The 25570-nt window shown below is 48.6% G+C and overlaps 3 protein-coding genes across 9 annotated transcripts in view; 2 read left to right on the forward strand and 1 right to left on the reverse strand.

Moving 5' to 3' along the window:
• LOC122381323 (cilia- and flagella-associated protein 91-like) lies at positions 1-13694 on the forward strand. Of its 4 annotated transcripts, none has more exons than XM_043365353.1 (17): positions 1-124; positions 1748-1832; positions 2345-2469; positions 2807-2883; positions 3178-3290; positions 3573-3638; positions 3937-4217; positions 4507-4691; positions 4944-5094; positions 5376-5567; positions 6101-6252; positions 6652-6837; positions 7474-7620; positions 9095-9187; positions 9867-9995; positions 10295-10443; positions 12873-13694. In XM_043365353.1, exons 3-17 carry the CDS (start codon positions 2397-2399, stop codon positions 13156-13158), a joined length of 2280 nt encoding a protein of 759 aa, XP_043221288.1. In that variant the 5' UTR covers positions 1-124; positions 1748-1832; positions 2345-2396; the 3' UTR covers positions 13159-13694. The 4 variants fall into 4 exon arrangements, with proteins under 4 accessions (XP_043221288.1, XP_043221286.1, XP_043221285.1 ...); XM_043365351.1 differs by lacking the exon at positions 1-124 and adding an exon at positions 872-890 and having other exon boundaries at positions 1607-1832; XM_043365350.1 differs by lacking the exon at positions 1-124 and adding an exon at positions 872-890.
• Positions 13547-25570, reverse strand: part of LOC122381326 (protein cornichon-like) — a 15100-nt gene continuing 3076 nt past the window's right edge. For 3 of the 4 annotated variants that reach the window (XM_043365357.1, XM_043365360.1, XM_043365359.1), the window contains exons 4-6: positions 15139-15251; positions 14516-14659; positions 13547-14029 (exon numbers count right to left, since the gene is read on the reverse strand). In XM_043365357.1, the coding sequence (XP_043221292.1) occupies positions 14002-14029; positions 14516-14659; positions 15139-15251 (285 nt within the window). In that variant the 3' untranslated portion in view covers positions 13547-14001. Of the gene's footprint in view, positions 14030-14515; positions 14660-15138; positions 15252-16853; positions 16995-25570 lie in introns of those variants that run through there. The other variant, XM_043365361.1, reaches the window with a different exon arrangement.
• Positions 17256-25570, forward strand: part of LOC122381325 (alpha-soluble NSF attachment protein-like) — a 22190-nt gene continuing 13875 nt past the window's right edge. Inside the window, exons 1-2 of the mRNA XM_043365356.1 lie at positions 17256-17372; positions 17779-17991. Of these exons, the coding sequence (XP_043221291.1) occupies positions 17951-17991 (41 nt within the window). The 5' untranslated portion in view covers positions 17256-17372; positions 17779-17950. The remainder of the gene's footprint in view (positions 17373-17778; positions 17992-25570) is intronic.

Genomic DNA, 25570 nt, shown 5'->3' on the forward strand with positions numbered 1-25570 from the left:
GGATCCCGCCCAACTCCGATCCCGATCCCGCCTATATACGGGCTTGGCCCAACTTATATGGCCCTGCCCTTGCCGCCCATTGCGCATTGCGTCAGCGGGGAAAACGTATAAGGCCTTGGAAAGCGTGTGTAGAGCTCGCGGGGAGCAAGGCCCTACTAAATAGCGTAAACTTGTGGAGTGAGTGGAAGTGGTCGTGGTGTAAGTCAATATACCTACCCCTGGGCCCTGGTGGGATTAGTAGCTTTTATTCGCGAATTACCTCTCGCTTGCGCACACCTGAGGCCTGTTTCACTAAAAACTTGCGATTGCAAGTGTTTGAACTTTACAATTCATAAGTATTTTTGCAAAGTATGTAAAATCCGCTTTCACTTAACTTCACCACCATTGGCACCTTCGATAAAAGCAAGGCCCTCTAGGCTCTAACCGATAACACCGATAAGAGCAAGGCAGTATAGTATAGATTGGTATGTACCTAAGATTGGTATATCCAAGGCCATATATAGTGGTATATCTGTAAGAATCTTGGGTATAGGGTATATAGCCTTGGTATAGGGTGTACCTAGACTGTAGATAAAAGGCTTTGGAAGCAGTGAAATAAGTGAAGTTGTTTACAATCAAGAAATATAAAATGTTACCGATGTGGTATGTGTTTATCAAATTATGTCTAGTTTTTTTGTCAAAATTTGCATGATTAAATTATATGTAATGAAGTTGTTGCAAAATATTTTAAATGATAGTTCACAATATCTTATTATTGAATGAAAATAGCACGCAAAATGTTTTACAGCAGAAGACTGTTGAATGCAATTATGGCGCGCGAATGACAAAACATGACGATATTTGAAGATTGGCCTGGTTCGCGCCTTGGGTTCGCTGTTATTACTTTATAGGTATCGCTGTTTCTTTGTATCATAGGTATCTTGGTTATTACCCAATTATTACCGCTGTTATCGCTGTTATACGGTTATACGGTCTTGGGGTTCGTACCAAGATACCTATGTTCCTACTTTGCTAGTTTTTGTAGGGACGTGTAAATGGGTTTATAGGAATTTTGCTAAGTAAAAATGAGCATAAAATGTTTCAGCATAGCATATTTGTTTGTTCAAATAGTTGATAACTGATTGCATTATTGCACAAAAAGTAAAATTCCGAACGTCAGGGCAGGCCACTGGAATTTCCGGTTTGTAAGTACATACTACATACAACGTTTTCTTCCAAGTTTGTGGTCTTCGTGAAACAAAGTTTGCGATTTCGATATTTCTTACAGTTTTTTTTTTCTTGTAAAATAGTCCGTAAATTGTAAACTCAAAATTCATGCTCGGAAGTTTCGTGAAATCCAAATCAAATCCCTAATGCTGGTAATTATTTCTTTAAAACTCAAGTTTTTTCTTTGTAATTGAAAACTTTATTTGTTAGTGAAACAGACCTCTGTATAACATTTCGAGTTCGGTGTTTTACAAGGGCATGCTGTTGCTGATACGGCCCGGGCGCGGGCCCCCGAAGTCATTGAGTTTTACGCAGCGTAGACTATAGATAGGGACTGAGACGGGAGGCATAAAGGCTCCGATGAGCCTGTTTTGCGAGGCCTCTCCGATCCCCTTACCAGTGAACCTAAATGCATGTTTTATTTCAACTGATGTGTGATCCGGTGTACGACCTTGGGTCGCGCCCGTGGTATGTGTGAGGTGTGGGCGTAAAAGCATACCTGAAGGCTGGAGGTTGACCTGGGTCGCTCACTTATAAATAGATATCAATTGATCTTCGTCAACGGTTCCCGCTGAAGTCTGCTACCGCAGGACGATGTGAAATGATCTTGCATTACCTCCGCACCGGTGAGTCCGTATGACCACATGCTCTAGTAGTCTTGGTATGACCGATGACGGCTGGCATTTGCATGATATTTTTGAAATGGTAAGCATTAAGCAATAAGAAGCAAGGTGTTACAAGCTTCAAATTGTCAAAAAATGTCGATCTTTCATGTTGTTGTCTTTCATTGATTCAGTAGTTGATCCCGTGGGTCAAAATGCGTCCTGATGCGTTGTGTCGTGCCAAAATGTTCGTTTTCATTTGACTCATATTACCTCGCAAAAGGTGTCGAGCAAGAAAGTCAAAGCAATTACCCAAATGTCTCTTGACTGTACGTCGACATTGTTGCACCTAGTCGTAAACATTGGCAAAACACCTAGGCTGGTTCATGCGCTCATTGCTCATGAATCATGATTGCTCGTGCTTACTGCTTTCAGTTCTCTTGGGATGGGACCCCGCATTTGTCACGATAAAAACGGATATTCATATCTTCACAACCCAATCAACTCTAACACCTCCCACTAACACTATGTTTCAGAGCAACCATAAGCATTGCTGTTCGGTGACAATCGGCCCATGCAACACCGAAAATGACGTCAGTTACGAAGACCATAACAACAACCAAAAAGGTTGTACCATCCAGAGCCTTGGATTTTGTGTATGGTAAGAGATGAATGAATGGACAACATCACTGGGCGAGTACATCAACTTCACGCTTGAAAATGTATGTTCAGGTGCATGATTGTGCGATATTGATTGCAGTTTATCGGCGGGCTTACTTCAAGGGATACCTATGAAGCCGTCCGTGATGCGTTAAACCGTTTTAAACTTTAACGTTGCATAGAATTGTAGAAGCTCTTACGTCCCGCTTACAGGTATCGCTTTTTACATTATGTACACGGTACCCTCACGGCTCAGATATTGTTTTGCGTTGCACTGTATTGCAAGTTACGATAAGTCGAGGCACAAGACGCGGACATCACCTCGTGTATATTTCCAGATCCGTTGTATGTTGTATCCAGTGAGAAGGAGCAGAAGAAAGAAGCATACCATGCAACTCTTCAGATATCCAGACTGGTGAGTCTTATGGCTATTGTATTCCTTTTTCAGAAAAGCAAGGAGAAGTTACATAGACTCCGTTTTTAAATTGCCTTTGCCATAAACAACACTTTTCTAGGAGAATGTGCCATCTTCAAGTGATCCAGAGCTTATTTTATCGCAATATTGAGCACTTTTCACCACGTTGTTGGCAGCGATGACTTATTCTAACTTCAGTCAATCAATACCAATGGAAAAAGGAATGTTCAATAATTGCCTGGTATTTGATGCTGTATCGACCACGTCAAGGTGAATAATATCTCTTGATTACAGCAATGTGTGCCGAACTTCGAGTGCATGTTTAGCACCCTGCCGAACTACCAAGGCTATTCGTGGCAGCTGGTTCGCAAGACGTTCCCCCCACCGAAGCCGGACTATAGGATCACGTAAGTGGTACCGTTGTTTTATTGTACCCTGGCGTACTGAGACTGAATGGGTACAAAACAGAAACTAGTAGTTGTAGAAACAATCGTTTCGAAATTTCGATATTTGGACGTTTGTTTATGATCACTTCATGCTTAACCCTCGCCGAACCCACCTGATGTTATCAGCGTGGATCACAGATCATTTACGTTATGAGTGCCGATTTACCAAGCATATGACCGTGCGGCTGTTATGAAATGCGATTATATTGAAATGCGATATATGATTTTGTTGCCATTTTGCAGACAACAGCAACAGGCGAATAATGATCCAGAGATCACGGGCAAAAACCGCTTCAAATACTTCAATGTGTAAGTAAATGCCGGTTGTGGTAGCGCATCCGTTTCACATCATATTTGACGTCCCAACCGCCAGATAAGACTCATACAGTCCATGCATTGTGCTTCGATTCGAAGATGCTGGTTGCCTTTTTAGAGTTAACCAACTTTTATAGATGCATTTTCCAGCGTCGCAAGCATGATAATCCACGATAGCCCAGCGCCGGGTGCAGTAATGTTGCTCATGCTACGAAAATATCGTCGTTGAACACAACTTGCTTCGATCCTACAAAAATGTGGCATCACTGACGTACTCATCCTCTGCGCGCAGCATGCTGCCGGCTTACCAGCACGCGGTGCTGCCGGCCGGCCTGCACCTGGCGGCGGCTGGCGCCGGTGACAGCGCCGCCCAGGTCGCCGCCGCCCGGCAGGTGTCGGCGGCGGCCGAGGCGGCGGCGGCGGCCGTCAGCCCCCCGGCGGCCGCGGTGCGCAGCCGCGGCACGCAGACCGACTATCGCGAGTCGGAGGCGCAGACGGAGCCGTACTCGCCGCCCTACAGAGTCGTGGACGGCGACTGGGCCGAGGAGCTCACCGTGGCTGCCCTCTCCTGGGGTCAGTCACCGGGCCAGGCAATGTTTCTGTTGGTATAGGACAGTGGGCGGCGGAAGGTGGCATAAATCTCATGATAATTCATTGTTTAGATTTTAACGTCGTTCAGTGTTAATTTCTGAGCGCCGCCCCGTTTTTTGCTCTTTAGTATTGTTTGCCGGTTCCGATATCTTTCAATATGTTTCAGTACGTACCCCCCTGCAGCTAATCACCAATGACCTGCGTCTTTCCTCGCGCCGTGTCCTGCTTGACACCGTCAGTCGGGTTAACTAACCCTGGGATTGTGGGGCAGGTCACGGCCTTCCGGCCGGCCAGGCCGAGGTGGAGATGATCGAGCGGCTGCGCAACCGGCGCTGCTGGGGCGAGACACTGCCGCCTACCGGCGACCGCTGCTACGGAGAGCGGCGCATCAAACTTATCGAGAGCATCGAGCGCCAGGAGTGGGTCGTCCGCGAGGCGGAGATCAGCCAGATTCAGGCGAGTGCTGCTGGATGGAAGTCTGTGTAGGATGACTGGGGATTGGTGATCTGTTCTGTCCATTGTCAGCTCAATTGGCCAACCTGACCTTAGTCATCGTAGCTGCAGACACAGTCATCAAATGTTCATGACGATCGTCACGTTTTGCTGTAACGCTGCAGCCTGACATCGCGCTATAATTCCGTTATCTGAGATTCCTCTGAGATCGCACACTGCTCGGCGCCGGTCTGAGCGTGTCTGGCCGGCCGGCAGGCGCTGCGTCTGGAGCTGATGAAGCACCTGCTGAAGGAGCAGGAGGACCGGCGCAAACAGCGTGTGACCCGTCGGCTCGACAAGCGCTGGAAGATCCGCGTCGCCGAGCGGGACACGCAGATCCTCCGCATTCAGTCCCAGTACGCCAGAGGTCAGTCATGGCCCACGACGATAGCGATGTTTGTCGTACGACAATTTCATGATTATCATTCACGTCTAGAAACACGTTGTTGTTTTGACCGATGTTGGTATTCTATTCCCCAAACATTTTTTTGCCTGATTCTTCGCAAGCGCTTCGCCTGTCATTCTTTCCATTCATTCATTTTCTCTCCGCCATCCATTAACAAAGAATAGACATCTATTCAATTCACATCTACTCGGTACCATTTTGAGATGCTACTTTAACGCCAAAATCCCCGCCCATTTATCCAGACACGCGTCGCCTGCGTCGCTGGAAGGAGCACAAGCTCGGCCAGGCTTCGGGCCAGCAGCGCGACATAATCGCCGAGTACGACACTCCCGGCTCGACGGCGTTCGCGCCGCTCACCCGCCAGGGGGCGGACATCGACCACCTGCGCGGCCAGCCCCGGCGCCTCCAGCTGCCCTATCTGGAGACGAGACGGGGTACGTACTCAGCTACCGGGGCGTGACTGGCGACTACAGGGACATGGGTTACCTGTGATGGATGCGTCTAATGAAACAGGAACTGGATGGAGTGAGGGGTCGTTTGACTTTATCCGCTTAGGCAGGCATGCTTAGCTGGTCTATCACGCAACTTTGTAACCCTTACAGCATGCTAAGCGCAAAAGCGGTTCGTGGAGCATACAATAATACGATGGTTGCTGGCTTGATTGTGATATGCGGTTACGATCTTTTTACTAGTCATGCGACTGAAAAAATATTACTTGCCTATCGGTTACGATCTTTTTACTAGTCGTGCGACTGAAAAAATATTACTTGCCTATAATTGTCTTGTTGATATAGGATCGATATTTTTTATATTTTTAACGACGACACTAATTTTCTGTCGTTATTTCTTTCCGCTGACGGGATTCAGTGATCCCATTAGCTGAAAGTCACCTCACCGTGCCCGGCTGACGCCTGACACTGTCCCGCCCCTGCCGTCCGTCCGTCCGTCCGTCTGTGTCGGCCGGCAGGCGTGGAGACGCTGGAGGAGGTGTACGGCGAGCAGCTCACCTCGCCCGTGATCCGGATGCCCGATCTGCCCGTCAGCCACCTGATCGAGCAGCGCTACTCGCGCAAACACCTGCTGCAGAAGGAGCTGCTCGACGTGCACAGGATGATCAAGGTCAGCGACCGCTCGGGTGGCAGACGTGCAATGTAGGCGGTCCTAAACACAGTGGTGCGGATCGACGAGGCACATAGTTTGATAAATGGTTTGATAAGCCTAAAGGCTGCCGCGTATAACTGCAACAACCTAACTGTTCATTTATGTTTAAGAAGCGGAAATTATGAAGCATGATAAGACTACGGAATACACTTCTACCAGAATATTAATCAATAATCATTTCATGCACAATAATACAACGAAGTCTCCGGTTCTATAACGCATTTTTGCGACAGGTGGGAATCGGCTAGGGAAGGGGAGCTTTGACGTGTCGACTGGGTGACGCTATCAGCGCTGTATAAGGGTACAGTGTGGTGTATCTGACCTTTCTGTACCGTCTGACCGTCCTGCTCCTGACAGGCGGAGCAGGAGCTGGCGGCGGCCGGCACCGAGTCGACCTCTCCGCGCTTCCTGGAGAAGATAGAGCACCCGCCGCCGCGGCCGGTGACGCCCACGGTGGCGGCGCCGGACGCGCAGGACTGCGACCGCAGCCAGGCGGCCATCTGTCTGCAGCGCATCCTCAGAGGCCGGGCCGTCCAGATCCGGGTGAGGCGCCGGCCGGCCGCAGAGGCGAAAATGTGGTATCTGTCAAATAATATGAGCCATGCAGTACCCACTGTGATATTAGTCTTTACGATTTATAGGGGTCAAATCCATGTACCAGAGGTGTAACGTTAGCAACTGACGGGGCAGAACGGGGTCGTGGCCTTTGCCTCTAAAACACAGCACTGGACTGACATGCTCGGACTAGACTTTGCACAATAAGGGACACCTGATGATTGAACGTGAAACATAAAGCAGGTTACTGTAGGTAGTCATCACTCATGAGTCTTTACCTTCTGGCCTGCCCGTCACTGTGGATCCCGTGCCCGCGTCCACCTCTGACCTGTCGCCTCTCTCTCTCTCTCTCTCTCTCTCTCGCTCTCTCTCCCTCTCTCTCTCTCTCTCTCTCTCTCTCTCTCGCTCTCTCTCCCTCTCTCTCCCTCTCTCTCTCTCTCTCTCTCTCTCTCTCTCTCTCTCTCTCTCTCTCTCTCTCTCTGTCTCTCTCTCTCTCTCTCCCTCTCTCTCCCTCTCTCGCTCTCTCTCTCTCTCTCTCTCTCTCTCTCTCTCTCTCTCTCTCTCTCTCTCTCTCTCTCTCTCTCTCTCTCTCTCTCTCTCTCTCTCCTCTCTGTTCCCGGCCAGATGGAGCGCGGCGTGGAGCGTCGCTACGACCTGATCCAGGAGCTGCGCGGCACCCACGCCCTCCAGAATACCGCCATGGAGGAGAAGGGGCGCGACCAGCGGCGCACGCTCTGCATGCAGCGCATGCGCGACGTCGCTGGAAAACAGGCGAGTTCACGGCGGTCACCAAAGTACTGCCTGCAATACATGACTGTGCGATATTGGGGATGACAGAGAACCGATGGCTTTTAGAATTGGAAGTGCAAACTAGGCTAAGTTTAATGAACCTGCCTTAACCCGCGCGGGGCTGGGGGGTAAATTTTACCCCCCCTCGCGAATTTTTGCAATATCTCAAAAACGGCGGCGCGCAGCGCCGCCAAGCTTTCAGTACCTTTTCTTACATCAATTTGACACGTTTCCTGAAAATCTGAGCGAAATCCGTCGGAAAATTTTTGAGAAATTGACGTTTTAGTGACGTCATGTTCGCCAATTTCGCCTCAAAAACGGCAAAATTTCAAACGCTGCTAACATCTTCATTTTTAAAGGAATCAAGACGTAACAAAAAAGTTTATACGTAATTCTACTTTGTCTATCAAATGGCTATCTCGGTTTTTTTGAAAGTTTTGGATTTTGGCCCAAATTTTCCAAAAAACTGACTTTTTGGGGAAAATAATTATAAAATCCAAAATTTTGAGTGTATCGAAAAACCGGAATATATGTCAGAGAAGTGGTCTATGTGCACCTACATACCAATTTTTAGAAGAATCGGTTCAAAAATGTGGGAGTTATTAAACATTTTATGACGTCACGACACACAAAAAAATTGAAAAATGATTTTTTTTGGAAGTTCTAGACCTCGTACGGAAACAAAAAGAGCACCATTCGATTCGCCGTGAAAAACTGCATCAGATAGACACCTTTGTAGGCCTTAACAACCAACTTCAAAATTTGACCTCACTTGACCTGACCTTGACCTGACCTCGACCTGAAATTCATCCAGAGGTGGTCCATATCACTTATTGAGTGTGCCTATTGAGTTCTATGAGTAAAATGACCCATAAAACATGTGTCGCACATGCCCTTTTCTATATTTTGTTTTTGGTGACCTGACCTGACCTGACCTGACCTTGACCTTGACCTCTGAATGATATTGTATGCAACGAATATTGTCTTGGTAGCCTAAGAACACGTTTTGGGCAATCAGTCTCAGTCCATGACTCCATTCTTCGGCAACTACGGTGCAAGGCCGATACTGTTATAGGAACTTGCAATTTGTACCCCTGACCTGACCTTGACCTCAAACTTTAAATTAAGTACATGTTTTTAGTTGTTCGTGATGAGATCTTTCGATTGGCGTTTGAATTTTCCAAATCGGAGTATCAGTTCGGGAGATAACAGGGGGGTAAAATTTACCCCCCCCCCCCCCCAGCCCCGCGCGTTCGGCTGGAGACCCCAGCCCCGCGCGGGTTAATTGGTCGACATGCATGTCTGTTCATTATTTCGGAACGACAGTCACAATCGAATTACAACAGTTACTTTGGTGTCGTTTATGACACAGAAAAGACTGACAGGTATAATGCAGCATATTCCCATGAATCTCTCACAGGCAGGCAATGTATCTCACTTACGCCTTCCCCCACAGGACCAATATGTGGACGAGGCCCTGAGCCGGATAGAGGGCGCCACGGTGGCCCGCCTCCTGGACCAGCTGAGTAACGAGCTGATCCGACTGCAGGTCAGTAACTAACCATGTGGACCGAAGGGCACCCGATGCCGCAGCGGTAGACGGTGCTGGTCAAAATGGCGAACTCTTACTGTCACCACCCCTCCATAGGGGTTCGGTACCAGTGTGCAGGGCTCGCTATTAGTGACAGGAGCTGCAGCTGCGACACTGTGCCACCTATCTCTTGTGATAATCACTACGTTTCCATGACACGTCTAAATCGATTTAGCGAAATTTCACGTGCGTTTTTCTGGGAAACTATTTACTTTATGCAAAAAATGAGCGTACATATGGTTTTAGCTAGCACCTAAGTTACATTTTTAAATTATTCCTAAATGCCATGATGGAGCAAATCCATTTTTCAAAATCGGCTTAGCTTGTGCCATGGAAACGTAGCCAATGTGTCACATCACGTCACATTAGGTCATGATGACCTTAAATGTTCAGTAACACTCGCTGCTCAGTGAAGTGTAATCTGATATAACGCAGTGGCAACGCACTCTACGTCTGGTCAATCGCAGACGCAGTCTCAGTCTGGTCAATTTAATGATGTCTGGACGCGTGCTAATGCCCACTTTTGGTCACATTAAGCAGACTACTTTTATATCAGAGTGGCTAATTCTGCGGTGATTTTGACGGAATGTCACCCAACGCCCGCTGTGTGACCCCACGTACCCGTCTGCGGCGGCAGGAGGAGCGGCGCATCCACGCGTTCGTGCTGATGGCCGAGCGCGAGCGGCAGCGGCGGGAGGCGGCGGAGGCCGGCCTGCGGCAGCGACAGCTCAGGAGACGCCGGGAGATGGACGAGATATTCAAACGGGTAACGCCAGTCGCCAAGCAGATTATCGTTATGCGGTGGATAGCACGACGTGTATCGTGACAAGTTTGTCGCGCAAATCGATATCTTTCATCGATGAGAAGCTAACTAGTTCGAGTAAATGACGCCAACGTGCTACGCATTACGGATGAATGTGATAGTCCTCAAACAATTGGTGCGATCGACAATCTTCCATTGTCTGGAGTGATTCAAGTGAACAGCAAACGCTACTAAACAATTATAAACATCACATCCACGCACAAATCTGCCTGACTGACCCCCTGTCTCTGTGGCTCGCGCAGACGATGAAGGTGCACCAGCAGTCGGTGGACACCTACCTGGAGGACGTGATCCTGGAGTCGACGGAGCGCACGGCCGACCAACAGGCGCGGCAGCACGTCCGCGAGCTGGCCGCCCACCTCAACGACATCGTCCACGACCTGGAGCAGCAGTGAGTGCACGGACGGGGCCGCCAGCTGCGGCTGCCTTTTGTTAGATTAGGTCAGATGCGGTTGATATTCCATCACCATTCTCATCACTGGTCAGATATTTTTTCTTGGAAACAAACTAGATGGTTGCGATGTCACATGTTATTGATCATTGGGCTACTCAAAAGATCAATGATCAATACGACTGGTGATGGTGGATTTAGTTTTTTTTAGGGATAGGTGTTTGGGGTTCACATTGCAAATTGCATTTTCCTCTAACTGCATTATTTTTTTCACGCTACATTTGATTACGGAGCGAGCGAAGCGAGCGTAGTCTTTCCTTAGATTAACGGAAATTTCTGAGTATGAGCGGCCGGCCGGCCGTGGTCACGATTCTGCGACGCTTATATCTCAGCAACCACTTGACCGATTTACACGCGGTAATTTTTGTAGGGTAGCTTCATTCCTTCTACCAAGTATTGGACTATTCCCGATGCATGTGGGTGACCCCTTATGCACGTGCCACGTGCAAAACGAAGAGGTGTCACTTTTGTAATTGTTGCAATATCTCGGTAACTACTTGGCCGATTGCGCTGAAAGTTGGCATGTAGGTAGGTACCCACTAGGCAATGCATATCCATGTGCCAGAGTTGGGGTGCTGCTGCACGTGCGCACGTGCAGGGGTCGATTCCAGATCTCGAGAACGGCTGGACCGATGGCGCTCAAATTTGGCACATGGTTAGGGACCGGTTAGTAGGGTGCCGTGCAAAAGTCAGTTGGGACCCATTTTGCACGTGCGCACGTGCAGGGTGCCGCTTCCAGATCTCGAGAACGGCTGGGCCGATTGTGCTCAAATTTGGCACATCGCTAGAGACCGGTTAGTAGGGTGCCGTGCACAAGTCAGCTGGAGGTACCCCCTCGAAATTTCGCACGTGCAAGGCTCACCCTCTCGCTCGCTCCGTTAGTCGCCCCAAAAGGCGTTATACTGGTATGTAGTGTACTGAACTAATTACGGAGCGAGCGAAGCGAGCGGAGTCTCATACTGAATTAAGGGAAAATCCTGAGTATGAGCGGCCGGCCGGCCGGCCGGCCGTGGGGACGCTCTTCAAAAGCTAATATCTTAGGAACGGGACATCCGATTGACAAGCGGTCTTCTTTACTGAATGTCACTTGGACGTAAAAGTTCTGTGGTGTGATGGCCACCATGCGTTCTTGCCAGCCACCGCACGTGGCGCGTGGTAAAGTTGGACATTTTTTAAGAACCCCCAAAATTGCAACCTCAATAACGGCACAACGGTTGGGCCGATTGAATTGAAACTCGGTACACAGTTAGGTCTCCATCAGATAATTCATCTGCATGTGTTAAGGTTGGGGTGCTACAGCACGTGCGCACGTGCAGGGGGCGCTCCCAGATCTCGAGAACGGCTGGGCCGATTGCGCTCAAATTTGGTGCACGGTTGGGGACCAGTTAGTAGGGTGCCGTGCAAAAGTCAGTTTGGACCCCGCTTGCACGTGCGCACGTGCAGTGTGCCGCTTCCAGATCTCGAGAACGGCTAGGCCGATTGCGCTGAAATTTGGCACATCACTAAAGACCGGTTAGTAGGGTGCAGTGCACAAGTTAGTTGGAGGTACCCCCTCGCAATTTCGCACGTGCAAGGCCCATCCTCTCGCTCGCTCCGTTGGTCGCCCAAAAGGCGTTTTACTGGTACTATATGTTCCATCAAGACACCGACTTCAATCCTTCGTCCATCGGCCCCGTTCCGGCACCCACTAACGCCTCCCCCTCCCCCTTCCCTCCAGTCCGCGTGACGAGTGGCAGTCAACTGACCCTCCACCCCGACTCCCTCGCCAGTCCGCGGGACAGGTTGCAGTCAACTGACCCCCCCCCCCCTCCCCTGCTAGTTCCCCTGACGAGTGGCAGTCAACTGACGCCCTTCCCCTGCCTCGTCAGTCCGCGTGACGAGTGGCAATCAACTGACGCCCCTACCCCCCCCCCCTCGCCAGTCCGCGTGACGAGTGGCAGTCAACTGACGCCCCCCCCCCCTCCCCCGCCGTCAGTCCGCGGGACAGGTTGCAGTCAACTGACCCCCCCTCCCCTCCCCTGCTAGTCCCCCCGACGAGTGGCAGTCAACTGACGCCCTTCCCCTGCCTCGTCAGTCCGCGAGACGAGTGGCAGTCAACTGTCCCCCCTGCTAGTCCCCCCGACGAGTGGCAGTCAACTGACGCCCCTACCCCCCCTCGCCAGTCTGTGGAACGAGTTACGGTCAACTGACCCCCCCCCCCCCCCCCCCCCTCCATCGCCATTCCACGAGACGAGTGGCAGTCAACTGACCCCCCCCCCCCCCGTTCATCGCCAGTCCGCGTGACGAGTGGCAGTCAACTGACCCCCCCCCCTCGCCAGTCTGCGGAACGAGTTACGGTCAACTGACGCCCCTCCCCCCCCCCTCGCCAGTCCGCGGGACGAGTGGCAGTCAGAGGAGCTGGTCTCGGAGCTGGTGCACAGTTTCGTGCTGCCGGAGGTGCAGCGCAAGGAGACGCGCGCGCGACTGCGGCGCCATCAGCAGCGCCACCTGGCGGCCGCGCGCGACACCGTGCTGGCAGAGCTGGGCGGCACCGGCTGGCCGCCGGTGGACGCCAGCACGGCCGAGCGGGCGCGCCTGGCCGCGCAGGCCGCCGACAGCGGCCGGAGGGACGCCCAGGTGCAGGCCGGCCGCAGCCAGCCGGCCGACGCCGAGTGAGGCGCGGGGGGAGCCGAGGGGAGCAGAGTTATCGATCGGACGGGGGTGGTCCGACGGACACCCCGCGACCAGCGCACGGGCGCGGGTGGGGAAGCCCGGGACGTCGGTGGCTGTAGGTCATCTAGTCAGCTTCGAGACGAACACCAAATATTCTAGTCACGTGTGAGGATCCATTTATTCTGTTGATCTGCTTGACACCGTATTACGTCCCGCTTACTACTGGAATGTGCTGTGTCGAGCATGCCTTTCCTTTTCCTTGTGATGTCTAGCGTCTAGCTTTCTCAGTCCCTTTATTCGTTAAGAGAATGAATGGTCTTTGCAACGATGGAATATTACTAAGTAGACTTTACTCGAGCGGAAAATGATGTTGATATGTGATCTCGTCCAGTGGCTGTCTCACAGTTTTGTATTAAATCTCCCATCTACGATACACACGTGTGACTAGCCTCTTATTACAACGCGCGACACTGCTGAGTCAGGTAAATCACCGTGCGATCAAGTATTGAAATCACCCACCAATAAAATATCACGTAGCATGTGATTGTTTGGGTGCAGGGCAGCAGCTGCCTCAAGCAGCCGCCTTTCAACTGGATACGGGCCACAACCTTTACTGCGCTCACGTAACGGGCCGTACCGAGATCCAGCGTTCAGCGCCGCTCGGCCCGCGGGCGCTGGATGATTTCAGCTCACACGGGGCCCGTGTGAGCCCAGCGCTCGGCCCGCGGGCGCTGAGGTCCGGTAGGACAGACGTTGGCACGTGGCACGTCGGACGGACGGGGGGCGCCGCGCCGCCGGGGGAGCGGAGACGAGCCGCAGGGTCGGGCTCGCGCGGCCGGCGCCCGCTCAGACCGAGATTAGCGAGTAGATCATCCTGCCAGGCGGGAGGCGCGGGGGTGTTAAGTGACGTGGAGAGAGCTTATTCAGCGAGTTTGGCTATCTAGAGACGGCAGTTAGCCAAGGTACACAGTTCAGGGCCGGGTTCGCGTAAACATACAGCCGCGCTGCACAACTGGCAGAGGTGGAATGGTAGAACGAGCGAAAAAAACACTTAGTATGTCAAAGGTCACCTAGCTAGTCTTCTCTCCAGCATCCATTTCGATAGAGCTCGGTAAAAAGCAGCCGGAATATACCTACTCAGGCCCCCGGGGAGACGAGCATGCAATAACATCTGCAAACGTACCAGCAGGGCAAACTAAAAACCAGTGCTGACCAACGATTATCGTGAACGAAAAACCAGCTGGGTTGAGGACATGTCAGCAGTGTCTTCATATCACTTAGGAAAAATCGCGGCGGGACCCTATAGATGCCTACCAGAAATAGCACATCGACCATCGCGTCCGCCGTGCGCGGCACTCACCCGTAGAGATAGTAGAAGAACGAGAGCAGGAAGAAGGCCAGCTTGATCCAGCCCTCGCGCTGACACTTGCTGAGCGTGTCTGCGTTCATGATACAGGTGGGGTCGTACAGGCCCGGGCCGCTCATCACGGGGCGCGTGCGGTACCTGTGGGGTCAGATTAGGTCAGGTCATTGGCCGGGGTGGGGACGCAATCGCATCACAACATTGTGTGAGGGTGTGGGTTGGAGGTCGCGGTCACGTCAGGTCACTGGTATGGATACGTCGATGTTTCGATAGATCACCGCTTCAGGTGGGTGCTGCACCAGTGGAGGGTGCTGCAGAGTCTAATCAGGTCACTAACCGGGGTATGTTGCGGTCACATCAGGTTAGGCATGGAATGTATCAAGTACGGCGTGGGTCGCGGTCACATCTAGTCAGGATCGAGGCCGTTGGGTAAATTAAAGAAGGCACTCAGTTGATATTAGCGCTGGCAGCATCAAGAAAATAGTTACTGTACCTAGTTGTATGATGATTGAAGGTAAACAAAATGTGTTTTCTAATGCACACACATGTAACTAAGCAAAGGAAGTACTTAAAAAATACAAGCAACACATGTCACACCAAAATATGGACTAATGACTCACCTGTTGATGTTGTAGGCAATCAAAGGCACATTGAGGATGACTGTGAACCACTCTCCGGCCACCAGGAACACAAAGTTGAACACCAGGTGTATGAAGTACTCGGGCAGCACCAGCTGAAATCAGTTCACAGGGTTTAATTATATGGTAATTGGTAACATCAATAAAATGCTCCCTAGTCAGTACATCTGAAATTAGACAGACATTCTTTATTAAATAATATGGCAGAAAATGACCATCAATATAAAAACACCATTAAGGGAAGCCTTCACATGTTATCAGTGCTGTAGCTCATGGTAAGATTGGGGACATGTTAACTGATTACCACCTAGTAATTAACCCTAGCCCGTATTGGTGTTTTATAAGGGGAGGGGGGGGGGGGGGTCCGTTGGACCTCCCTTGCCGTTTCGCCCCGGATCGAGCTAGAGCTTTGCGAAAAAAAAAACGAGCGTGTTGCCCGTGACGAGAGGAAGCCGATGATACCCAATTTTAAGGTCCTAGGTCATTGGTTGACCTTCCAGGGTCAGGTCAATGACTCAAAAGTCGGGAAAATCGGGACCTGTTGGAGCGTCGTAATGTGTGGCTGCTATGGGGTTTTTCGGGGTGTTGATCACAAATATCATGTTAGTTTTGATCACAGATGTCTTCATGCATTTAGGCCAGGTCGGGTCAGGTCAGGTCATCCAGTAGGGGTCCTGCCGGGTATTCATAGTAGGTGTAAACCGCCTCTGACAGCTTTGTAACATGTTACAAAGGCACCAAAACAACTTCGTAAATGTTCATATGGTTGCTAAATTCGAATTCAGCTCCAAAAACTGGCCTAGTAACATGTAAAACTCGAAAAAGTGAACCGAGGTCATCATTCAAAGGTGAATGACCTGACCTGACCTTCAGGTGACCTTGACACCCACCCTCATGCATGGGGGCAACATCAAATCACATGTTTGAACGCTTGAAACCACGAAAAGACTGCAAAAGCGCGGCTAATGCGAGCCGACATACGCCGAATCGCGATTCCGGCCAAACATGGTCTCGAAAAGTAGGTCACCGGTCAAAGGTCATTTTGAGCAGGGTCATGAAATTTTCAGAGTAGGCATGGGCGTAACTTCGTATGTGGTTGGTGTGGAGAGCTCCACACCAACTTGAAAGCTGATGTGGATTTTCCACACCAACTTTAAGTGATAACACTTCTCATGCACTTTTCGTAAAGTAAAAAAACGCAATATATGATTAAAGGCCAGAAGAAATCAGTATGGGTTCTCCATAGTCCAGAAAGGCGGATAATTGGGGTGGGGGTATGGGAGTGCTCGAGCACCCACTGAGCCAAAAAAAAAATGCATCCCTCACTGGCAGAAGCACCCCAAAATATGCAAGTTTACAGAAAAAAATCATATTTAGTTTCAGAAAAATATCCAAAGAGCATGTCATTTTTAATCAGCAGTAAGCAAGAACTGTATGAAGCATTTAATGGAAGCATGCACCCACTAGATATCACAGTTACACAATTTATGCATGATGAAAATGATTATTATTGTTCAAGCCTTTATCATTGTCCAACTGCCCTGGTTCTTTTTGTTAAGAATTATGCCTCAAGATGCTGGTTTTTTACCTGCTCTGGTATCAACCCCAGCCTGACAAACAGCAGTATTCGACGAGTTGTGGGGAATGAGCTAGCAATTTTTTTTTAGCAAACCTCACAGTCAGTAGGGCACAATTACCTTCTCCATGTGCTTTGGCTCTACGATATACCTACTACTATGGACTCATGAGACAATTTTTTTTTTAAAATAAGAATGATGTATTGTTGACTTAAAGGCTAAAGCACATGTGTATACGTGCTCTGCGCCATAATCGTTGCAATAGCACAGTGATACCTGATTTGTTGTTCCCGCCATATGAAAGTTTTTCCTTCGTCAGGAAAAGACCATTTTCATGCATTTGGTATTTTGTATTTTTTTTGTTAAAGCTGGCAGTGGCTTCATTTCAACTTTATTTACTTACCAATTTGTTATATATTACATTTTAAAAGTGAATAATTTTTATTTAGAAAATATTGGTGTCTGAACATTGCAGAAACGTGCACGTTCGTCAATCTAGCAGTGGATTGATATTCGCGAGTCTGCTGCTGGTAGACACAAGACAAGCATTCACGCAAGGCCCTGTATACCCATTCACGGTTTCCGAATGTGCTGCTTTTGGCATGAAATAAAAGCTTGCCTATTCTAAGCCCAGACCAGGTGGGTGACAGCACGTGATCGCCTGAGGCGGTGGGGGGTAGAAATATTTTCGTCATTTAATGCTCAATGCAATCCCTGCGACTTTTTTCAAGACCTTCTCCTCGTCGTTGTTTCTTGCGTAACTTCCCCCTACCCCGACCAGGGCCTCGGCCTGTCGGGAGCAAAATTCAAAATTCAAAAAAAAAATCAACGACTGGTCCCCGAGTGATGACTATCCTCACGCCAGATACGATGAATGGAGCTAGCAATTAAGCCCAAAAAAGATATCGAAAATAATACAAAACACTTCTTTTGAAGGAGATGAATTGAATGGTTTTGGAGCCTCACGAAATATGTTTCAGATATGACGCGTCACACAAACTGACGCATAAAGACTGTGTTCAAAAGCGTGACATTCTTGTTTCAGATCTGGCGAGGGACAGACGTGCAAGAATATTCGCCTCGTGCCACGTGGCAGTGGAAGACATTTTGTTTTTTGTTTTTTGTACTTACCACTTGGTTATTTTCCGAGTATCCTTTGATATTACTGATTTGGTGTCAAGCTTTTATCGCTTTCGAAGAGGAGGTTATGCTCCAGGATGGGGCCTGGGCCGGATTTACGGCCCGGAAAACGAGTGAGGTCTGATGAGACGTTCTTTGACAGAGATGAGACTAGTCAGGGCTCGTACTTGAGGATAAGCCTAACGTCTGACAAAACCCTTAAATCTCGAGGCTGGCCATGGGTGCAGATGGGGATCCGTGGAGTCCTGGGAAACAGTGACAAACTGGAGAAAGCAAACTTTCTGAGCGATGGTTCCCTTCTGGTCAAAACAAAGAATGAGACCCAAACAGACAAACTTCTGAAAACTCAACAACTTGCTGGTGAGACTTGTGAGGTAGTAAAGGACAGGAGGCTCAACTCTTCCCGAGGCACAATCCGTGCCTATGACCTGGAGGACCTGAGCGAGGACGAGATTGTCGGCTGGTTGAGTGACCATGGCGTCACTGGTGCCAAGAGATTCACTCGTAAGGTCAATGGTAAAGTAGTACCTACAGCGACTCTACTCCTGACTTTTGATAAGCCGACGTGCCCCTCTAAAATGAAACTGGATTATGTGACATACCACGTTACCAGACATGTGCCTAACCCTCTCCAGTGCTATCAGTGTGGCCTTTTTGGCCACACAGCTGAGAGATGCACAAAAAACAAAGTGTGCCTGAGATGTGGACTGGTACCCCATGAGGGTGGCTGTGCTCCCCACTGTGTTAACTGCGGGAAGGAACACTCCTGCCAGGATCATGTGTGTGATCGGTGGATGAAGGAGAAAGAGATCTGTCGGATCAAGGTGGAGGAGGAGATCTCTTTCTCTGCTGCGCGAAAACTCTATGATGACAGGCATGAGCCTCCCCCATTACTTCGGTCATATGCCAACACAGTCCGTACCCCCAGTGCTGCCAATGATGATGAGCTAAAGGAAAAAGTGACAAAGTTAGAGTCAAAGATGAGTGAAATGGTGGCACTGCTGGAAAGACTGCTGACGCAACGTTCAACCAGTAGTACCTGCCAGATCAGTGGTAGTGACGGCTCTACTCTGGGTGGACGGCTAAGTGGAAAAGATGGTGATGGTCAGGAGTCGCAAAACACAATGGAGGCCCTCAGTATGCACAACAGACAAAGTGACGAGGATGACATGGACGATTTGACTCAGGCCCTGGACGCTTCTCTCCCTACTGAGGTTGAGGGAAACAAAAGAAAACCCACTCAGCCCAGCAACAGTGCTCCATCCCATGGTTCCACAGCCCCGCAAGGGAGCAGTGGCACTGGAGACGATGCTGGGCCATTTAAGCCTGCAAAGAAAGACAAAAGCAACAAAGGAGGAAACAAAAACAAACAAAAACAGCTCATGCTTTCAGATGAGATCTCCCCATCACCCCCTATACTCAGGCCTACCAAACCCAATGATAGGACAGGAGTGAGCAGAGACAGATCCACATCTCTGTCACGGAAGTCGTGGTCGGATCCGCCCAAGTCTGCACAGGGAACGTAGACAGCACACCTGTGTGTGATCATACCCTAACTTAAAAACAAAAAAAAAACACAAAAAAAAAACAAAAAAAACAACAACAACAAAAAACAAAAAAAAAGAAACTAACAAGGTACTAACAATGGCATGGAATGTTATGCAATGGAATTGTCGAGGCTTAATTTCTAAATGGGCTGAAGTTAAACCTCTTCTTATTGAGAAAGCGTGTGAAGTGATTTGTCTTCAAGAGACTCATTTCCTCTCCACAGATGAATATGATTTTTGTATTCCCAACTTTACTCTGTATAACGGATACTCACCTTCCAACAGTCGTTGTGGTGGTGTATGTATCTATGTTGGCAATTCTTTTCCACATTATGAGGTCCCTTTAACTACAGCACTGCAAGCTATTGCGTGTTGTGTGAAAGTGGGTCGCCAACGTATATGTGTTTGTTCCTTGTACTTACCTCCTAACCCACAGGTTACAACTACTGAGATTGACAATCTCGTAGGGCAATTACCCGAGCCTTTTATTATTTGCACTGATGCTAATGCGAGACATTATATGTGGGGATCGGATCGCTGTGATGCCAGAGGGAATTCAATTGAAAGTATCATAAGGAACAATGCTCTGACCCTCCTGAATGATGGCTGTCCCACACGCATGGACGAGTATACGGGACTCTGGTCACACATTGATATTACTATCACCAGCAGTGAAATAGGACAATATATGGAGTGGAGGACTGATTCAGATCTTCATGCCAGTGACCATTGTCCCATATATGCTTCCTATGATGGACAATTACAATCTGCGTTTATTGAGCCTGGGCGGGACATATTTGCAGGATGGAACTTAAATAAGGCCAAGTGGTGTGAATTTACTGACCAGTGTAATTTTGACAACATTGATGTGACTGACATGAATGCGAGCTATCAAACTATGGTGGAGAAACTTCTGTCGACTGCACGTGAAACTATTCCACAGAAAACAGGTCCTCCCAAATATAGCTGTCCATGGTGGAATGAGGATTGTAAGGAAGCAATTCGTGCTAGAAAAACGGCATTGAACCGTTTTCGACGTAATCGAACCACTGCACTTCTAATGGCATACAAGGAGGCCAAGGCTAGGGCCAGGAGAATTATTCGCCAAGCGAAAAAGGAGTCGTGGGAGAAACTTTTACACCTGTTCAATGTGAACACACCACTGCAACAACTATGGGGAATAATAAGGAAATTTACTCGCAAAGAAAGATACAGGAAGTCGTTACCCGTACTCAAGGTTGGAGACGAGGTGATTGATGACCAGCTGGAAGTGGGAAATGTTTTAGGACAATTTTATTCTGATCTATCATCTTCCCTACACTACAGACCAAGGTTTATCGAGCACGAGAGGGAGATGAGCGCTCATCTTCCCTCTTTCGTGTCTCAGAACGAGGAAGTATACAATGATTTATTCTCACTGCCTGAGTTAAAAGAAGCGATCTTTAAGAGTGGAAATACCTCAATGGGACCTGATAACCTCCATTATGCGTTTTTTAAACATCTCTCCCAGGAACAATTGGTACATGTGCTGAACATGATAAACTGCATATGGTGTGCTGAGGAAATACCGCAACAGTGGAAACACTCTATTATAATACCAATTCTTAAACCGGGCAAGCCAAAAGACGAGCCTGCATCCTACCGACCTATACAGCTTACCTCCTGTTTTAGCAAGATCATGGAACGGATGGTGACAAAGAGACTTACCTGGTATGTTGAACAGAACAGTATCTTATCTGAATTCCAGTGTGCGTTCCGAAAGGGAAGGAATACAGCTGACCATTTAACTCGATTGGAATCCGAGGTGCGGAAAGGATTCTTTTATCACCAGTATACATTGGCAGTGTTTCTAGATTTACAAAGTGCATATAACCTCACATCAAAAGTGGCCATCCTCCATCGTATGCATACCATTGGACTCCGCGGAAGGCTTATGCACTTTGTTAAATCTTACCTTGAGGAACGAACGTTCCAAGTTAAAAATGGCGTGCTCTCAAACACTTTCACTCAGGAGAATGGACTCGTGCAGGGAGGCGTGATCTCCCCGCTCTTGTTCAACCTGATGATTAATGATATTTTTGCCAATATTCCTGAACATGTCTCGTATGCCCTATACGCGGACGATTGCTCCATGTGGGTACGAGGTCGGCGGATTTTGCCCCTAATTGAAAAAATGCAGACAGCTCTGAACAGTGTCACCGAATGGACCGATCGTTGGGGGTTTGTCTTCTCCCCAAATAAGTGCAATGCCGTCATATTTAGGCGCTATATGAAAGAACAAGAACTGACTTATTTGCCATCACTGAAGGTTTATGACCAGCCACTCCCTTACTGTGATGATGTGAAGTTTCTGGGTGTCATTTTTGACTCCAGATTGAATCTTACTAAACATGTGCAGTATGTTAAGGGTAAAGCTACTAAACGGATATCTGTCTTAAAATGCTTGGCCGGACGAAGTTGTGGGGCGGACCGGAGTGTATTGATACGCATGTATAAATCCATGATACGACCTATTCTTGATTATGCCTGCCAGATTCTAGATGGACCTCAGAACAAGGTGGTAGAATCACTTGACTCCATACAAAATCAGTGCCTTAGGATAGCAACCGGAGCTCTCCGTACATCACCGATCTTACCACTGCTGGTTGAGACTGATGTTCTTCCGCTGAGACTTCGGCGATGCGAACTAACTCTGAGATTTTGTCTTAAAGTTAAAAGCCGAGATACTCACCCGTGTAGACATCTTATTTTGAGACATGCAGCTTTGCACCATGTGGAGGCGGCATATATGAAACGAATATCGGGATTTCCATTGTATGAACGTATGCTCCAGATGGTAGACGAAAGTGGATATGTATTTCCTGCTGCAATTGCACTGAGAGAGAGCCATATACCGCCTTGGCGTTTACAGAGATGCGAGATACTAAGACTTACTGATGAACGTAAAAGTTGCCTCGACAATCTAAAAGTCCAGTGTGATTTCCATGAACTGAGACATTCTTATGCTGACTATGCCTTCATTTTTACTGATGGTGCAAAGGGCCCAAATGGTGTAGGATGTGCTTATATTCATGGTGATCGCTATGGGAAGTACCGACTGCCTGTACAGTGTTCCATCTTCACAGCAGAGGCGACTGCCATTCTAAAAGCACTGTGCTATATTGAAACTGAGCGTGACAAGAAATGGGTGATTTGTACTGACTCCTTGTCCGTGACGATGGCCATTGGAAACCCTCCCTCAACTAACCCTGTTATTACCGAGATTTTGGACCATGTCCACACTCTTCTTGATACTGGTTTCTCGATTATCCTGTTATGGATACCTGGTCACACTGGTATAACAGGAAACGAGACGGCTGATATACAGGCGAAGGTGGCCATGAGCCTGAATGATATAACTACACCACTGCTTGGGATGCGAGAGTTTTATCCTGCAATCCGCTCTACGATCAGAGATATGTTTGGTCGGTTCTGGGCTGATCACCCTGCTGGCACTACTCTGAAAGCTATCAAGGAGCGTGTGGAACACTGGTCTAGCAGTAGCCGACCCAGTAGAAGAGAAGAGGTTACATTATGTCGTCTGAGACTGGGCCATACTCGGTACACCCATTCTTATATCATTGATCGAGAGCCTAGACCACTGTGTGAAAGATGTCGCTGCCTGCTTTCTGTACAGCACTTTCTCATCGACTGTCCAATGTACGCCAACGAGAGACAACCATTGCAGCAACTGTGTCAGAGACATGCGGTTCAGCTGTGTCTGAAATCGCTGCTATGTGACGACTTTCCTGAGATATTGAACGAAGTGATGATCTTCTTGCGAGCGTGTGATCTTATGAAACGCCTGTAAACAGTGAATTAAGAAACAATAGAGCCAGACCAAGGCCCGAGCCAGACTACGTGCGACTTACGTGCGATAGTGTATGTATACCCGACGCGTGTTTCTTTGTTTTCTAATGCTGGAGTCAAAAGCCTGTGTGCATGGAAGTGCCTCTATATACATGTAACACGCTAGATGTAATATGAATGTTCTATGTCCTTTGTTTTGCTCCTGTCTCCGTGTGCTATGTCCCACCAGTACTGTGGTCTGTGTTATGTGGAAGTGGTGCGTGGAAGTATGACTGATCGTGAATGAATGTACACTTCTTGACTGACAGGACAATCGACGGTGGTGGCACTTAAGACAGTATCGAGCGTAGTTGATCACGTAGTTTAGAAACTAATTAGTTTGGACGAACCTAACCAGCTGGTCTCTCTATCCATGGATCCACGCAGCGCGCTTAGGAAAACACTACGGCCAAAGCATTCATATGTAAACGGCCTGAACAACTGGTCTGCGACCACAGTGTATCGAGACATGTTTTGATGGTTATGGTGATGAACGACATCCTCCTACTCTAACGAGGAGTCAAGCGTACCTATTGTTACCAGAGTGTTTATCAATGGCAAATTAAATGTATATGGAGTGTTATTTTGACTGTTAAAAGCCAGGCATAAAAGATACCGGTCGTTTATGTTACTTTCATTTTCAGTTCTTTATCTCTAAGTTCATAACCATTTTATAGTTCGCTACTAACATTAACTACTGTCCTACCTGGAAATATTCCTCAATACTATATCCTGGTTCTATCCGGTACGCTGTTGCCTTTCCGTTCCACTGCCACGCTTAGTACTCCATTGTCTTACCTACCAACTCTGAAGACATGAAAGTGGCAACAAGACATTTACGGACGCTCTGAGCCCGATGAGGCTATGCGCCCTAACCCACGACCAAGACCAAGACCCTCAAAAGCGTGACCGCGAGCGCTTGTTGACGAATGAAAAGCGTAGGTACTGCCCGGTCGCCATAGCAACTAGTAAGCGTCACAAATTTTGAACACTATCCGAGTGCGCCAAGTTCGACTACATCGAGGACGATGATGGTTGCCAGCTGATAAATCTAATGAAACGCGAATAAATTCAACTTTTGTTTGAGATTGCGAGTAAATATGTGTTTGTTAATTTAAAATATCATTGAATTAGTTTTTGTAAATAAATTAACTACAAACGCCTCTGCGCAAAGTGTTTCAAAGAATAAATCAAGGCTTATGAAAATCGTGAGGAGGGTTGGGAAAAGCAGGAAAAAGGGTCACGTGACTGGTGTCCCAACCTTATCTGTAAGAATCTTGGCCCAGACTAATTTTAGCCCTTCTCACTCCAAATGCGGTCCAAATTTTGATATAATATGCAAGGAAAATTAAACTTCTCACATCCACTCTCTGAGACAAGCATGGTCTTCAGGACGGTGCAAGGCGGTGCAAGGATGGTCTCCATCCTGCTGAAACCACTGCCATGGTTGATGGTGTCGGCACAGCTGCGCTGCGGCGAGCGGAAGAATCACTGGAGGATCCTCGGTCACCTCTCTTGGTTTATCGTCACCGAATTTCCGCAGATTCCGCTGTCATTCTCAGGACCTCGAAGGACAGGGAGCCAAATACGCATGCCCTGTACGCACATTACGCTGTGCGCATATTACACTTTTTCTGGCGTTTTGCCGGTTGCGACGAAACTATGAATGAGTTCATAGATAAGGCAGGATGATAGGGTCTTCTTAGGGCCGAACACTGAGCGGTATTTACGCTTTGTTCCAATGACGGACCCTCTCTTCGAGTGACGAGTCGAAATTCGACCATTTCAGTTTCCTGCTTACTATTCGGTGTAGTCATCATCAAAAAGAGGAAAGATCTGTCCTCGTCGCATGAATGTTGGGAGACGTCACCCCTCGGCTCTTAGGCTGGGGGCAATCGCCCTCGCTCCCCCTGTTCCCGGTCTAATGAGCTGATTGGCAAGGCGATAAACGAGCTGATTGGCGTTTCCACCCGAGCATGAGCATGATAGGGTCTGTTCTAGTGATTGCTCAAACCTCCTCTAAGCTCTTCTAGCCAATGAAGACTTTCAACACCATCAGCGTCGCCACGGGGGGGGGGGGACAAGCGGGGCAGTTTGCCTCCCCCAACTTCCGACCGAGTACCCCCTGAGATCGATGCAGATCCGATGAGATTTTGGGGTCTGCAAAAAAATGGAGGGTAGTTTTCGAGAATAGCTGTAAACTCCACACCAACTTTGAAAACGTTTCTACACCCATGAGAGTAGGTGTAAAATTGATCAACT

Source organism: Amphibalanus amphitrite, unplaced genomic scaffold (genome assembly GCF_019059575.1).
Source record: "Amphibalanus amphitrite isolate SeventyFive unplaced genomic scaffold, NRLGWU_Aamphi_draft 000118F_arrow, whole genome shotgun sequence".
Classification (NCBI taxonomy): domain Eukaryota; kingdom Metazoa; phylum Arthropoda; class Thecostraca; order Balanomorpha; family Balanidae; genus Amphibalanus; species Amphibalanus amphitrite.